Below are 17,426 nucleotides of genomic sequence, written 5' to 3' on the forward strand. Positions count from 1 at the left end.
TTTCGTTTATTATATATTTCGACCACCGGATACATGCATTTGTGTGTATACATTATGTATATTTATATCTTTGCGGATGATTACCCCGCGATTCAACGCGTTTGCATTCCACCCCCGCATTGTACGTATAACGTATAGATACATAAAAGACTATCGAAATTGAAAGTGTCCAGCGTGAAAATAAAGGTGAACGAAGCATCCCCGCGAGCGCGTTCCTGAGAGATTCGGAGTGAAAACGTGGCGCGTCACAGATTTCCCATATAAGAATTTAATCAACCCCGACCGCGGGTGGGTATATGTATAATATGCGTACCCGCCCACCCGTCCACCAACACAGAGACGTATACGTACACGCATAATACGTTGAGAGGAAAATGGCAATCGCAAGTTCGGTGATGAAAAACTGCCGCCGCAGAGCGGCTCTACCAATCCGCGGGGCGTAAAGTTTTTCAGTTAAGCTCAACGGCGCGGCGGCGACGCGATGCTGCCGCCTGTTAAATCTACGAAACCGCCTCTCCTCCGACCAACCGAGAGAGTCGGGATAGATCGGCTGATACGATGCATACATACCGTATAATATACCGCGGATGACGAACGTGTGTGTGTATAAGCGCGATTAAAATGAGCCTATGTTGTACATGATTATATGTATATACATGTCTATGTATACATGATAGGTAAACGATACTGAAAGAAAGAAGGAACCAAGGAGAGCGAAGAAAAAAGATAGCCACATTAAGAACCGACGGAGGACAATCGAAGAGGTTGGGAGAAGGGAAAAGCTGATAAAATCCGCAGTATCACACGCACGGGTATTAAAGGGACGTAGGTACGTACCGGTGTACTATAGTGAAACTATCTTCGCAGCACTATACCCTAACTTTACGAGTTCGCGTTACTCTCTTTATCCTCGAAGGCGCGAATTTCTCTTCCACAGAGCCTGGAGCTGCTTCTGCCTACCATCCCAAACCTATTCCCTATTCCCTCCTCCCACCTCCTCTCGCTCTCGCTCGGATATCGCGCGCCTCGGATGAGATGGGAAAGAAAAAAGAATGAGAGTAGGTACTGTACGGTATATACGTACAGACATACCTACCTGTAATATATATGTACAGTACAGGCATCTCGACTATACCTACGTGCGTGTGTGTACGTAGGAAGGAGGATAGGGAAAGAAACGAGAGGAGTAGGAGGAGGAAATGATAAGGGCAATCTTTTTTTTTTCTTTTCCACCGTGACGCTTTTGTTCGCTGGGAAAAAAGCAGCTCCAGTTTCGCGAGAGTTGACGGGGGCGAAGGAGGCAGGGAGGGACGACGACGAATCGGCCCCACGCACCGATCGCGTGCTCTTCTCCTTCTTCTCGTTTCCCTACCCACGCCGTTGCTGTTGTCGCTTACGCAACGCGATGATATGAAGTATCCAAACCGGAGAAAGCTTGGAGTATAATACATACGGTGGAAAGACGAATATCCGGCATGGTTGTTCGTTATATCCTGCAGTTGGTAGCGTATCTAGGGTTCCTTTATTCCGGCTGCAACACCGACGCGCGTCTTATACTACAGGCTACGTATACCCCTGCATCGTCCATACGTATGCAACAACAACAACGACAACAACGCAAGCGGCAACGTTAATGTGTCGAACCGTTGAAGCAAAAAATTACCTGAATAAGTTGAATTTAAAAAATTAGAGTTTGTTGATACTGCGTTAACAGTTTGTCAAATTTCAAACAATCCTAAAGTCGCAAAATGACTTTTCCCAAAGATGCATCACTACAATAACGTTACAAACGTCAGCCCGACGAAAAAAAGAAAAGACGGACGGCAGCAGCGTGGTGGTTGTGCACGTTTTTACGTTAATCGTCGCTGCGTAAAGAGAAGCCGCTGTCGGTTCTCCGAACGATAGAAGAAAGAACTTGTGCTGTTTCAGGGTGTATAAAAAGTTCCTTTCGCTTCACATTTTTCCCTCCTAGCTCACTCTCACTCTCTCTCCCCTGCAGTATAACACCAACTGTTTTATCCGAGGGGATTAATTTCCTAGGGCTTAGGTGAGCCGGCCATCCAGAGCCGCTGCGTTATACTTCTGCCTCTGCAGCGAGGGGTGGTGTACAGAGTTCGTTGATGGGCGGATGGGTAGATTGAGCGGGGGTGGAGTAGGATGGCGTAATCCGCGAGCACGGGGAGAGCGAGAACCAGCTCTAAACTCTGAAGAGGGAAATTGAGGAAATTGGAGCGAAGACCGAGAGGCCCAAGAGAAAACCGCGACGCGTTCCTCGAGTTCGGCATCCGCCATCCGGGGTGCGCAGGCCGAACTTTGTGTACGTGTATACGTGTATACGCGATAATACGTCTGTTACGTACCAACGCGTACCGCACACGTCGTCGTCTTCGTGCAATTTATACACCTAATCGACAAGTCCGCGCGACGCGGTAATACGAAAGAGAGAGGGTGAGAGAAAAATGGAGAGTCGCTCAATCGTCCGGTTGACCAATTACACTTCCTCCACCTATGAGCCGGAGAATTAAACGCGCCCCTGCGGCGTCATTTTCCAACCCCCTTATACGTGTAGGTATACGTAGTCATGGTATTACAGGCAGACCCTGCACCACCCCTTCATGCACCTTTATTATACACCCCTGAGAAAACCCCATCGCGTATTACACCGCCGCAACGAGAATTATATTATTTCTCGCACTTGTGCGTATATACATATATTTACGTATAACCTGTACACCTGTATAATGCCTATTTCCTGCATTCGATATTATTGTACATTCCAGATGTAACATTATCACGGAATGAATTTGAATTCCGTCCAAGAGTTGATAATAATGAATATCTATAATGACAGAACGTATGCGTAATTCCGGAGAGATAAACTGGAAATTTGGCAGTCGATTCGAACAGAAGTTACAATGAAGAAGAATTTGTTCGAAAACAACAACAACAACAATAATGATAATAACAATAATAATAATGATTTTCTTACATTATTCCTACAGACATTTTCGACATTACGCTCATGCCACAATGGTTGAAATTTTTCACAGCTACATCGAGCCGGTAATACGGCATTTACATTATACCTACACGAACACCCTAAGGAGTTGCGCATGCAGCGATTAATACTTCTACATCCGTACCGAGGACTTTACTCAACATCATAACCGGCGAGCTGCCGCAGATCGTCAAAGAGAGAGAAAGTCCTTTTTGCGTAATTTCTACACGCGAATTATTCCAAGATGCACATCACTGTTATTATATCTACTTATTATACAATATACTATATGCACAATGTAGAGGTATGTAATACACTTTCGAACGTTGTGACGTATTATTTTTACTACGCGTAGTTCAACCTTTCACCGCTGTAGTTAATATCGATGGTTATATGATTTTAATTACCTTTCCCTCTCTCTCTCTCTCTCTCTGTCTTCGCGATTAAATTCTTATCCAAACATTTACCCATTTTCGCGTTCATGATTTTAAGCACGGTACCGTAGCGGAAGCTGCTCACCTGTATGACCGATTATGTATTATTGAACTCTAAATAATACCAGATGTGTACATGGAATTAAAATTCATGTACAAAATGATCTGTTGCGGCGGTGGCATCGATTCGAGGAGGAATTTCTCGGGCGCAAATATTTGCGCGATGTAAATAAAATAGGTTATGTAGACACGGTGACGGTCGCCTGCGGAGTTCCCGCAAGTATGTACGTGAAACCCTGTTCTTCACTTCGCTTCCAAGTTTTCTTGGTTTTTTTTTTTTTTCTCTCACAGCTGCTGCTTTGTCTTAAAATTACTCGAAACGTAAGAACTCTTTTACGCTAAACCAAATACAGGAATCGTATTGTGTAAATAAATAAGGTGCGTAATGAATGAGCCTGTTGTAAATATGTTGATATTCTTTTTTTCGTACAAACGATTGCGAGAGATTCCATCTTTTAAACGATATGTACGATCATTCTTATTAATATTACACTCGTGCATTAGGTATAATAATAATTATACGCATGCTGCGTTGAAAATATATATGTATGTATATATCGCCTGGAATTATATTGGCAACGTATATTGATGGCAGTAATGAAATTTCATTAGTGGAACACAGCCGACGCGATATGTTTTTTATTTGATTTTATTTGATTTTATTTCATTTTATTTGATTTTATTTGATTTTTTTTCACATTCCATTCTCCGTACGATATCTGCTATATTTTTCATTCAAATTTTGACAATCACACGATTCCTGCACTGATTGTTATTCTTTCAATTTCATTTATGCAAATTTGATTATAGACGTACCGCGGGTCGTAGGTACAATATCAACGAGATTTCTCCCAATTGTTGAATCATTTACTGATTGATACTGCAGCGCTGAAGGTGAAAATTCGATCATCATCAGAATAGACAGGAAGCAATGCATGCGCAATTATACATGTAACGTACATACATATAGTTGTGAGAAATTTCATTACTTACCACAACAATGAGATCAATTATTATTTCACGCGATTATAACTTCCGCGTCGGGCAGGTTCATTATAATGTAGGTATACGATAGTTTGATGAATATTTTTCTTTGCGCGTGGATATGTAAAACATTGGGGAAGAGAATGAAAAAAAAGAAAAAAAAGAAAAAGAAAACTCATCACATCGGAATCCGGTGCGTGTCGCTTCGTGCGTATCAAGGTGAAAGAAAGAAATGCCGTACACGCGAGTCATTGATGTGTAACTTTGTGTTTTTTCACTTATTTTTTCTTCTTATCATTTCAATCGAAACGAAATACACGAAGTTTCACGATAATGCAGAGAGAGGAGTGATTATTCGTCAGAAATCGAACGTGAAATGAGAAAGTGAAGAGAAAGAGGAAGGAGAAAAAGAAACCGAATACAAAAACGATCGAACAGGAATTTAACAACATGAAAGGGAAACAGAATCCTTCCTACAGTGTAGAAAAAATATGTAATATCGCTAGCATCAAAGTATTTCATTAAATTATACACGTATGTGTACATTCGTACATGCACGTGTATAAAAAATAATATAAATATAAGAAAAAAAAAACAAAAAAGTACTTGGCGCACACCTGTATCGAGGACACTGATCTAAACAGAAAATTGTATCGTTGAATTATTCAAGAGGCTATTAAGTGTTTCGCAATGCGAGCCAGGGAGCTCGATTCAACCACGCTTGCTTGCCCGGTTGCTTGCTTGCTTCGACGGTAAAGACGACGACGGCCTATTCGATCCTAGAGAAAGAACTTCGCGTTCTGCGATGCGCGTAGCTCCTCTATCTATCTACCTACAATCTGTTCACCTATTTGCACAATATACCTACACCTCGTTATTGAGAATCTGATTTCGCAAAAACAGAAGAGAGAACGGAGAACAGACACGTGTTAGAAAGACTTAATGTCACGCCGTATTATATGAATGTGAAAATTGATTTATAACGAGCTTGAAGTTGGTTACGTTACTGTAACGACGCAGGTTTAGGAAAAATCGTTACTTTGCACCTTTTATTAGGAATGTCTGCAACTTAGCGAACCATGATAAACAATACATATACTCTTATTTTCGAAAGCCAACTATTTCAAACAAAAAGTCATTCTAAAATTCGGTACCTCTTTTTTTTTACACTATTACAGTGTACAATCTTGATTTTCGTTTTGTATACGATTTTTTCGAGATATACCGCACGTCATATATTCTCACATTGCCTGAAAAACGCTAATTTTGAAAAGATTAAAAAGTAAACAATTTCTGAAACATGTCGAAAATATCTGAAAATCGTCCGAAAAGTTTTACTTTATTCACATAAAGGCATTTCGAGTCAATGTTTTCATTTCAAAGTGAACGAGTTAACGTCACTAACTTCAGCCTCATGATCGATTTACCGAACAGAGCAATGATCGCGATGAAATTGCAGAGAGAAGGTCGAGCGCGATCTATCGTTGAACGAATTCGCGAATATATTGTTGTGATAAAGAAGAAAAGCGAGGCAAGAGGGGAAAAGATAGTGGCCGAATTTCCGCTCCTTTATATATATATATATATATATGTGTGTGTGCTTATAACGTCGGCGTCGGCGTCGTCGACGCGACGGGTGGAGGAAATACGACGGCGTCGCTCCTAAATCCAGATTGACCCATTGATCCAGTTTGACAAAGTAAGAAAAATAGATAGCTCTGTATAGTTGCGAGTATTCAGCTGCTGCAGCTGCTCTATTACGTGAGGAACGAGGAGATGGAAATAATAAAACGTGAAATTACGGACACAAGCAGGGAAGTGCAAAACAAAAACCCGCGTGACGTGATATATATAGTAATAACTAAATAACAATCATTGAATATGTAGTAAAATCGGTGACCCTGCATTCTTAATCCAAACCACATCCAACCCTTCGATTTCTCGACGACGACTGTAAAATCGGTATTCGGTAATCGGTAACAAATTAATAATGATATAAAGATATAATTCATTAATTTCGAAGGTTGTCGAGAACGAGAACCGCTTATATAACAATATGTAATATACTCGATGTACGTTATGCGGAACGCCGATATTGTACAGTTTTTAATGACAGTGACGAGTTGAATCTATTTTTGATGTTACATTTTAAGTGGTGGCTGCTGATTTCCGGTCCGCTTAAACGCCACGTGGCGACTCGGACGGAAACTCACCCCGGTGAGTTTAATATTCCGGTTGTCTCGTGGGCGGATACTTCGAAAGAAAAGATTGCTTTTGAATTTTGAAACTCGATTCAATTGCTTCCGTGCATCGTGTGATTGAAGTTAGTAACGTTACTTGTAACGGTGAAATTTTTGGAAAAAATCGTCATCACGCGCCATTAGAATTGTTCCGAGATTTGGCAAACCATACCGAATGAAGCATTCCCATATTTTTCAAAAGGCAAATTCGTTAAAAGTCATTCTAAAATTGCAAAATAATCAATTTCTTCCTCATATTTCGTGACGTCAACGCTACTTACTTCAGGGTGGCCACAAATTTTTAGGAAAAAAATTCCACAACTTTTCCAGGTTCTCCAGAACTTAACCCTCAAGTCACTAAAACCCGAATCGTTCGGCTTATTAATTTTATATTCGTTTCGAGTTGAATTGAAAGAATTGAAGAAAAATATAACGCAGAAGAAAATCATTTTGCGCAATTTTTTTTCTCGACGAAAAAAAGTAAACTTCTTACCTCAAAAAATCATTTCTAATTCACATGATAGAAGAACTGATAATCTCAGTTTTTTCCACGACCAAATTAAAAATCTTATATTTCGTATAATTCGACATTGCACAAGACGCGAGCAGCAACAGAGTAATAAGTACAAACGACATTGTGTCGCTGCGGCACGCGGCTTAACACGCAGTGCCAACACATACATACACGACAGGTATTTTGCAACGTTTATTACATGCACATAGTGTGACGTATGTACGTACGTACATAGTATCCCTATCGCAGGACAGAACGGTGTTAAGAAACTCGCGCCCGACCATTTGGCACGCGACGATTTATTGTAAATCTCGTTCGTCGTCGAAATATATACGAGGGGTCCGATTTGCGGGGATAAAAACCGGAAGGGCGGTATATTTTCGGGAGGTCATGTACGATACTACGCCGCCGTTATATATCGAAGTACGAATGTGCGGGGAGAATGAAATTAAACGTCCGCGCGCGGCGCGCGCAGCAGCAGCAGCGGAAAAAGCATTCGCGAGGGAATTTTACTTTTTTTTCCATGTATTTTTTTTATTTTTCATCGTTTCGTTTTTTACCGCTGCTTCCCAGCGCGCGAGTATTTTATTCGCACGAGATTTTCGCGCTGTACATATTATATGTGCAGAGTCGGTGGCTTTGGCAAATGGCCAGACGACACCTCTCTTTCTCTCTTTCTATACGCGCACGCTAGATTTCACGACTAAAAAGGATTATAAATTTATGCCAAACTTTGCGGGCTTATATTTCATCAATATACACATGTATGTATGTAGGTATGCTGTACGCACATCGGGCGTCTCGAAAGAAAACGCCGATACATACAACGTGCGTGTGCGATTATCTCGGCAATGTTATCACATCTTTCCTTTTGGCGAGGTAATTCTACGTATAGGTATAAATGATTTTATATTATAAGCTTGTAGGTATAAGAACGAGGTGTACATATATATATATATATTTAACACATACGCGTATACTTGAGAGAGAGAGAGAGAGAAAAAAGAAACCAAGCATAAATGTAAATAAAGTAAGTAAAACTACCCTCGGATGCGCAGTGCATGCTGAAAGCTGCAAGCATTCCGCTGCTACTGCTGCACGCTGTAATACGTACCGAGTAGTATTTGTGCGCGTACACCCACATATATAATTCAGCCAACGGATTTTAATTGCAATTAGGGCACGTATACGCGCAGACAGGCTGCAACTGCCTGTTACTCAGGAGCTTAAGCTGCAGCAGCGGTGGAGGAATAAAAAAAAAAAGTATATAATATAAGGTGCTTATACCTACGTATAACTCTTCGACGCGAATGATTTTAAAAATAACTATAAGTTACAACGTGGCGAAGCTAGAAAATATCATTATTTGCCTCACGGGCGCGAGATCGGGTCAAAATTTTGCATATATAATTTAGAATCTACATAATATTTGCATAAGTGCAACGGTTAAGCTGTACAATTTGTTTAAAACGAGAAAAGAAACAAAATCCGGTTTCTAAATTTTTGCACGAAAACCAACAGCAATGATCGCGATAGTAATTTGATTATTTTTATTTTTTACCGTCGCGATGATACAGCGTATACATATATTTAATATCATATATACAATACACGTATGAGGTACATACGAGAGATTTTGACTCGAGATAAAAAACGTACGAGATCCGTTGTTGAGTCGTAAATTGAAACCGCGGGGTACTGCTGCCCGAGTCAAGTCACTCATTGATGCGAGAGAGAATGTGCGATAAATACTATCGTAAATACGTCACGCGTACATACATATATATTCGTACACACGTATACGCGTATAATTATACGAGAGGAAACGAGAATACCAGATCAGCGTCGAAGCTTGCGGAAGTCAGGCAGAGAGGGAGAGGGAGAGGGAGAGAGTAGGTAGGTATTATATATGATTCGGAGCAGCTGGTGTGCTGGGATAATTCAAACAGACTTTCAGCGTATTTAATCATCAATGCGGGAGTCGACCGCATCGGAAGGGACGCGTTGACGTCCGGTATTGATTGGCGAAATTAGATAATATAATTAATAATTTGGCGAAAGGGGCGTCGCGTCGGAAGAAATTGGATGCGGACTACGCGCCGTGTGACTGAGGGATTTGGAATATAAAACATGGGGGAGTCTGGGGAAGGTAAATAAATACGACAGGACAGGTATGATACGATTCAATGCGTCGCATACCTACATGACGCACTTCGGGCACTACGAAGCGATGTGCGAAATAGAGAAAAAGAAGAGGGAGGAAGAAGACAAATGCCGAGCTTACAGACAATTACGCGGATGACACAGTTTTCGTAAAAATAGCACCGGCTATTTCTGGACCTCCGCATAGAATCTAGATAGAATAGCGCTACCGCCACGGTAGCGTATAGTACGTGTGTCGCGTAGGGAGAGAGTGCTTTGCCTATCTATATATCTATCCATCTATCCGCATAGATAGATCCATGCACGTATCGCAGTTTATAACCGAGCTGCGCGCTGCGGAACAAGACGAAGGCATGCCTGCTTATAACCACCTACCACCAACCCCTCGTCCCGCTGTCTCAAACTCCTCGAGCTACTCTATAACGTAAGTTTCTGTGTATGTATAGGTTGTACGTATTCATAAATATGCTCTCGCGTCTTCATTTAGAACCTCATTTTTCCATCTCCAGTGTTTTTTCTTCCTCACCTTTCTCTTCTCATTTATTATCTTACTTTCTTTCACTTCGCTACTCATAGATAGTTATGTGGTACACTCGTAGCGTGTGTACATTTTCGCAATGTAAGTAGACAAAGATTTTATACAATGTGGACTGTGTGATAAATCACAAGTTTTAACGGATAAGTCAAAAGTGATTTATGCCAATGAATCGAAGGATAAATCAAATTATAATCAGACGTACCTATATATGTGCGTATGAAAAGATTGCCAAGTAAGCAAAGAAATATCGATTTTAAGATGGCGTAACGGTGAACACGAAATCACAGCTTTGAACGTAAAAAACGAAGGAAAAAAAAAAAACATTTCATGTTTTTGGAACATCGATTGCGGCGCATAAATGGCTCTTTTTCGGTACCCGTTGATGAAAAAGACAGAGAACTCTGCTCTACCGCTATGTAACAAGTAATTATCAATTATTATATTAGACCTTGCGCAACGGTGGAATAATAATTAACCAAATCACCTCGAGCAAAATGATGGCTAGGCAGCAAGCAAGCGAGGAGGAGGAAGAGGAGGAGGAAAGCAAGAAGAAGCAGAAGAAGACGGTTGAATTTAACGAGATTGAAGTTAGTAACGTTATCCTAACGAAACATCGTGAAAAAATCACTATCTTCTTATTTTAACAATGATACCGAACGAACCAAGATTGCGAAATATGAATACGTTTTGTTTCATCACGGTTTACCGAATTTAAAACAGTTTCAAAATGGCGAAATAACCAAGATTTTTCCTCACTACGAATCGTTACGATAACTTCAACACGATCGAATTTATTAGGCCTATCCGAATCGTCCGACAACGCGACGAGAGCTCGAGGCTAAAAAGCCGTGCAGCCCGAGAGTCGGTCGACAAAACGGTGAAAAAGAAACGGTCAGCGGTAGGTAGTCAATAGGTTGCGTTTCTCCTGCTTCCCCCGTTCTTCTCCTCTCTGTTTTTCAATTCGAGGGAACGGGGCAACGTGGAAGCAAGAAAACACCAACATCCCTGCCCTGCACCTGCCCGTGAGGCAATTCGGTCGGCCCTTTAAATATCCACGACGACGGTTAAATCCCTCTGTCAATGCATCCATCCCCCCCTTCGCTGTGGCGGTGAGACCACGTGAATGAAACAGCAGTAGAGGCCCTTTAAATGCAACAGCTTATACCTGCCCCTGTCTCTCAGGATTTAATCTCATCGGTCGGAGCATCGCGTCAACAAACCGGTGCCGCTGTCAAAACTCGGAAAATTCTCGTTAGATAGATAAATATATAGACACACACACACACACACGCGCGCGCGCGCGCTCATGTTCTTTTTTATTTTCATTTTCTTGAAAAGATATTTTAAAGAGGATGAAAATTAATCGGAATCGTTCGCAGTTTCTAAACGTATGCAGTGTCTCGGGAGAACGGGAAATTCATCACGGGTCAGGTTTCTGTGACCTTTGACGTTTCGTTGCGTACTCGAGCTTGCAGAAACAACAATCGACACGCGTTGTTCCTGTCGAGTTGATGTAATATCCAGTTGAACGTAGAGGCGTAAGGTATTAAAAAAAAAAAAAAAACAACAGCGACGAGAAAGAAAGATAAAGAAGAGTAGAGAGGTAAAGAGAGTGAGAGAGAGAGAAAGAATGAGAGTCAGAGATAGTAAACGTGAATTCCACTGATTTTGAAAACGTTTTGTCGGGTGAAAAATAGTGCGATTGAAAGGGAAAAAGTTGATATCGTGTTGTTGAAGCAACGACCACAAGGCGGCCGTATTTCGATGATCGTCGCCTGGTCTAAGAGTTTATTTACCGAACGACACCGTCGACGGTAACGCAGCTACCATTTTAGAACAAAACGTTTCTAATATCGCGTTTGCAAAACGCCAAATATCGTCCGGTGGGTGAACGACGGAAAGGTGAGGAGGGTAGCGTAACGACAGGCAAGAGAAAAAGAGAAAGATTGACAGAAAGGTGATACCTAGATAACAAAGCGTTCGTACGTTGTGTACTACTTACGACGGTTGGTCTCCAGGTTTGGTTAGGTCCCCTCCTGCACTTAAACGATCACACCTCGCACACAATAAAAATCAAAATCCCGCACGAAACAAACCACCGCGCACAGCATCCACATTCCACCATGGGAATCTGCGGGCCGCGAAACACATTTGAGATAAAGATAAATCCGCGGATGAAATGTAGTGCGCGTGTCGCGCGCGCTACACTCTCTCCTCCCTTCGGTTCGCTCGTACAATGTAGGTACTAGTTGTACATCTACGGTTTGTAAATATCGAATGGCGAGAGAATGGACGGGGAGGGGGTAGGGTGAAGGAGCCGCGACAACGTAGGGCTGATCGGTGGTCAGAGCTGTAAATAGGCGTAGTACGAACAGCCGGTTTAAATCCGCGCTCGTTGTTATTACCGCGACGTTAATAACGCGGTTCTCGGACGAGAGTGAGAGAGAGAGAGAGAGAGAGAGAGAAGAGACGGAGTGGGAGGGAGAGAGAGAGAGAGGGAGATAGTCGACGATGCGACGCAGCGTTTAATCGACGTAAAATGGGAAAGTAGGTAGGTATCCCCGCTGGTCGCGCGCGACTCGGAGAAGCGAAGCGACGGCGCGCAGTGGCGTAGCGTTACATCTGGTACGATACGTACGAGAGCGCGGATAGAAAACCGAACGGCGCCGCACGCAGCCTTCGAGGCGGAGGCAGTTCTGGAAGTGACGTCACACGCAACCCAACATGGCCGACGTTAAACAACGTAAACATAGTCGCGAGTACGAGGGCACGGATGCTGGTGAGTTTGAAACAATTATTAACCTGTGTCGGGAAGGTAACTCGGTCGAGAACATCGTCATTCGACCTCGCGGATACTTGCGTGTCGCCGTAAACGTGTAAAAGCCGAGCGGGACCGCGAGGCGTAAGAAAATACCGAGCATAAAGTGGCTCCAGCTGTATTCTGCAACATCACTCCGCTGTTTTGTTGCCCCTCGTTTTTTTACCTCTCCCCTCCCCGCCCGTCCCCACCGCCTCCCCCCGTCTATCTCCACGCTTCGCGATCTCCGTCCACTTTAAAGATACGATATATTAACCTCGAAATTCGTCGACGAGTCGCTACTGCCGAAGAAGCGCCGAAGGTTATAACGTTCCTCCTGCTGCTCCTGTCAACTCTGTGTTTCCTGGCTTGTGAATACAGGTTAGCAGTCCCGATCTCCCGTCACTGATCGTTCGACGCCTTACTTCGTTGTATCGGCGGGTCTCGCTCGCCTCTCAATCCCGTCATTTCTCCATCCTTTATATCCAGCTAACGAACCTTCTCTGTCATAATGGCATCGCTCCACGCAGATCGGGGTTTTGTAGGCTAAAATTCGCAAAGCACTTACGACGCATGACAGACGGCCCGGCGAGTGCTGCCACCTTCACGAATTAACACGGAACTAGGTTTTCCCATGCGAGTTGACTGACGTAGGCGGTAATTTAGAATCATCTGTACGATATTATGCATGCAGTGCTTTTTTTCACCCGAGACTTCGACCACCAGCGTCAACCACTTTGCATTTCGTTTAATACACGTTTCGTCGTGACGATTTTGATTAAACGATTAGGCGCGTATCTTGGGTCAACGTCTACAATGTTTCCCGCTCTGTTGAATGCTAATGTTCAAAAAAAATCCTACCCCGTTAATATTCTATCTTTTTGTTTCTACACTTGCGAATAGTTCAAAGTCCTTTGCGCAAACGATAGAATTTCAGGTATCAGAGTTCGATTAATCACTCAGGCTACTCGATGTCGATGCAGTATCTCGCGGTTATTAAATTTTATCAACCCTATTTAAACCAGCACCCCAGGCATTGACATTTTTTCCCTGTCGTTGCACGCTACTATTTCATCCGTTCATTTCTCCGCGGAATTAATTCTTCTCTCACCCTCCTTGCCTCCCTTGTTTCTCTCTCTCTCTCTCTCTTTCTTTTCCCCAGAGAAATCGTTCGCCCAATGCGAATTTTCCACTTTCCATTAATTCGTTCCGCAGCAATTAGGATATTTCGTAGCGGGCTTAGGCCGGGTGGAAGTATAAGACTGACTTGAAAGGGACGACGACGAGAAAACGGGTATTCGTTCGGAGGCAGCAGCGGCACCTCGACTCGTTCCAATTCCTCAAATTACTCCGTAAATATTAAAGAGAGAAATTATTATTCCCCCCACTCCGGACCTCAGATATACGTACACACGGTTATACATGTAATCCGCAGCTCATTTTCCCGAAGTATAACAAAAGCCAATGTTTCGTCTTTCTCTCGCTACTTTACATTCTTGCCGGTCATTCGTCGGGGCGAGGCTTGACAACCGTACCTGTAAAGATTCTACGATAATTACTCTAATCGGGTGTCAATCGATGAGGGTACACGGCAAAAGGAACCGCCAATGGGTTAAACAGGTCACAGCGACGGAGGAAGGAGAAGCGCAAACTCGTTAGTGACGAAGTGTAACTACCTACACAGATTGTAGGATATATACGCGACGGTTAATTCTATGTACGACGTGTGATCGCATACGTGCAAGATACGGACGATAGATGAATCGCGTGACTAATCACCGGAGCGTCGTCGTAAGATTTCAAGGAAGAATCCTTGGAGAGAGATGAAGGCCATTAGCCGACGAGTTTCGGATAGAGATATTTTTAAACTTTTGTACTATTCAGAGTGTTGACGAATTTTTTCCGCCCCATCCCCCAAGTCAACTTTGAATAATTCGGAAACAATTGACTAATTTTTTTAAATTTTTATCACATCAACGAATTGCACTTCCTCCGAATAACTGTCTCAGAGTTCAGGTGAAAATCTAAAAAAATTGGGCAATTTTTTTTGAATTATTTGAAGTTGATTTGCGGGGTGGGGCGGAAATGATTCGTCTACATCCAAAACAAGGACCACCCTAGCGTACATGCTCGTAATTGTTAAAGGAAAAAAAATTTGGTTTAAAATTTTAAACCGAATTGTTGTAAACTCTTAGGAAAAGGGAGAAAATAATTTGGGGAAATAGAGGCAGGCACTCTGAATACGACCCGTTGCAGTTAACGCTGGATGTATACGCGAATACGAAGGCGTCGGGACGTTTATAAATATAGTTTCGCGGTTGTCAACGTTGATTGACAGATAGATGCGAAATGATGGATTGTAGAGGAGCGAGAAACAGGGGTAAAATCGTTTTGAAATTTTTTGTCAAGTGTAAAAATTTTTGGCCGCCACCAAGATCATGGCAGCGGGCCGAAATCCCGAACCGTGCCAAACCTATACAGCGAGTATTATTTCCGTCTCATCCGCCGAAATTCTCGAGTGTTCGGAACCTCGTCGGACGATCAGTGCAGAGAGACCGCGGATTGGCAGTATAAGTTAAGTAGCGATTAATAAAGAGCCAGCATGATTCTCAGCGTGAATCAAGCGCTCAATTGACACCGTAAAAATCCACTCGGCGAGCGCGAATGGTGGTCGGTCGTGTCGAGGGTTTTTGGTTCGGAAAATGCAGAGTGAAAGACGCGCCAAGCCGCGAGAATATCCGCGGGAGGGTCGGAGGAAGGTGAAGCCAAAGAGGGACGGAAGTTCCGGCCCAAAAACAGGAACGAGGAAAATGGAAGGGGACGACGAGGGGCGCGGGAGAAAATCCTTCCCCGTTCAGGAACCGGGCATTGCTGGTACATATAATGCATGCGTATATATGTATATTAGGCCGGTTTTTTAAAAAACTATTCTCTTTCCTCTTACGCACCCTTCGAAAAGATAGTTTTTAGCCTGACACGAAGCCTCGCGAAATCGGAACTCGGTAGGCAAATTCTAAAAGGTGACTCGTCCAAAATTTGAATTTTTCAAACACTCTAACCGAAATATCTCGAAAACTCAACAAGTTGGGAAACTGTTTTTGGTTTCATTTTGTAGATAGTCAAATTTTCTATAAAAAGAAAAAGGTCGATGTGTATATTACCGCGGTGTATCGCGATTAATGTTTTAATTCATTCAGCTTGTCTCATCGAATGCACGGAAATCGTTTGCGGTGGAAATTGACTAACGCAGCCGCTTGTAAATTTATCCATCAATACCTTCTGTCCGAATGTTAACTCATTGTACAATACGGCTAATCACCGAGTCACTCTCTGCTGCGAATATACATATGCATATCCGCAATATACATATATGTATTATTTGCTGACCATGCCCCCGGTGTTACACATGCGGACACTTGTCACGCTTTTCCCTCGCGACGCTGTTAAATTTCTCTCAGCTACACCGAGGGCGATTCGCATAATGTACAAAGCGAAAGAAACGCACAAATGACCGAGAAGAAAGACGAAAAATTAATACCCGGCAAAAACGAGAGGGAAAGCTAGCTATGCGATATCAATATAAATATAATATTCTCTAGTTACCCCGCAGTTATTTTATACGCTCATTGTCAGCCATAATCTATTTATTATACGTAAGCGCTGCGTACCGTTTACATTTCTCGCGGCGTTCATTCCAATTTACCCGCGAGGTTGCTTTCGCTTTCCCTGCATTATATAGAGATCGGTTGCTGGGTATTCGATTTAAAATATTCCCGCAATTGAATAACCAAAATTATACTGAAAATCATCCAAAATGTTGAATACCGATAGAGGAATGATTATTTTTTTTTTTTAACACAACACTATAAACCGTCATCGCAAGTTGAAGTGCTGTTGTATCCTTCAACGTCCATCCGCTGACTACGTGTTGTTACGTTATACACAAACATCCGACTAACTATTATACGTGCAGGGCACCCACGTACCCGTCAGTGTCAAATACACGTAAATTTTTTCGGTATTAAAAAAACGCCGGAAATAACAAACGGAATAGATTTCGTTTCATGTATAACATATCCGTATCCTATGGATATCAAGAAGTATAACAACGGTGATCGAGATGTAAACTCCGGGGCGTGCTGCTGCCGTGATGTGGTATAATAAACGCGAAAACGAGAGACCGCGAGCCAGAATAGATTTTTTCTCGAAGAAAAATAAGAAAAGTCCGAGACGAATGAAATGTACATGTAGTTAGTTATACATACTGCTTTCAGCTGTGAAATCACCGATGACATCGCTCGACGAAAATGTCAACCGTATACTGCGAAGAAGCAGGGAGGCTCAAAAAGGTGGGGATCAATTCTTGTATTCCCGATCTTACTTTCTTCCATTCCATGGTGCTCCGCACCGGCCAGGATAAATCTGGAAATGTCAGGGAATTGATAAATGGACTGAGAGGACATTCAGGGAAAAGCAAGGGTTTTTTTTTCAATTCTTGGGGACAAATAAGTGCCGGTATAGCGGAACAGTTTTAGGAGAAGGAAAAAGCCATCCGTCGCTTTATTAAATGTGTTGTAAACAAATTTTCCGTTTAACCAGTGCGGTAAATTTAGTCGTGAAAAATTATCATTAACTTATAAAATTCTATTCAAATTTTATAGTGACTGTCACAGTTCTATTTCAGTCTATTCCATTATA

At 42.5% G+C, this 17,426-nt stretch overlaps 2 protein-coding genes across 9 annotated transcripts in view; one reads left to right on the forward strand and one right to left on the reverse strand.

Annotated features, from left to right (window-relative positions):
* Nucleotides 1-12,543, reverse strand: part of LOC107220528 — a 186,157-nt gene extending 173,614 nt beyond the window's left edge. For 3 of the 5 annotated variants that reach the window (XM_046736336.1, XM_015659171.2, XM_046736332.1), the window contains exon 1: nt 11,934-12,542. The gene's annotated coding sequence lies outside the window, so the exon portion shown is untranslated. Of the gene's footprint in view, nt 1-11,917 lie in introns of all 5 variants that reach the window. The other 2 variants (XM_046736333.1, XM_046736337.1) reach the window with 2 other exon arrangements.
* An 11-nt stretch (nt 12,544-12,554) lies between these two features.
* Nucleotides 12,555-17,426, forward strand: part of LOC107220527 (atlastin) — an 8,838-nt gene continuing 3,966 nt past the window's right edge. For 2 of the 4 annotated variants that reach the window (XR_006903695.1, XM_015659168.2), the window contains exons 1-2: nt 15,342-15,602; nt 17,003-17,077. Coding sequence is in view for 1 of the 4 variants with exons in the window: in XM_015659168.2 (XP_015514654.1) it covers nt 15,431-15,602; nt 17,003-17,077 (247 nt within the window). In the remaining 3 variants the exon portion in view is untranslated. Of the gene's footprint in view, nt 12,711-15,341; nt 15,603-17,002; nt 17,078-17,426 lie in introns of those variants that run through there. The other 2 variants (XR_006903696.1, XR_006903697.1) reach the window with 2 other exon arrangements.

The sequence above is a fragment of the Neodiprion lecontei genome, chromosome 4, assembly GCF_021901455.1.
Source record: "Neodiprion lecontei isolate iyNeoLeco1 chromosome 4, iyNeoLeco1.1, whole genome shotgun sequence".
Classification (NCBI taxonomy): Eukaryota; Metazoa; Arthropoda; class Insecta; order Hymenoptera; family Diprionidae; genus Neodiprion; species Neodiprion lecontei.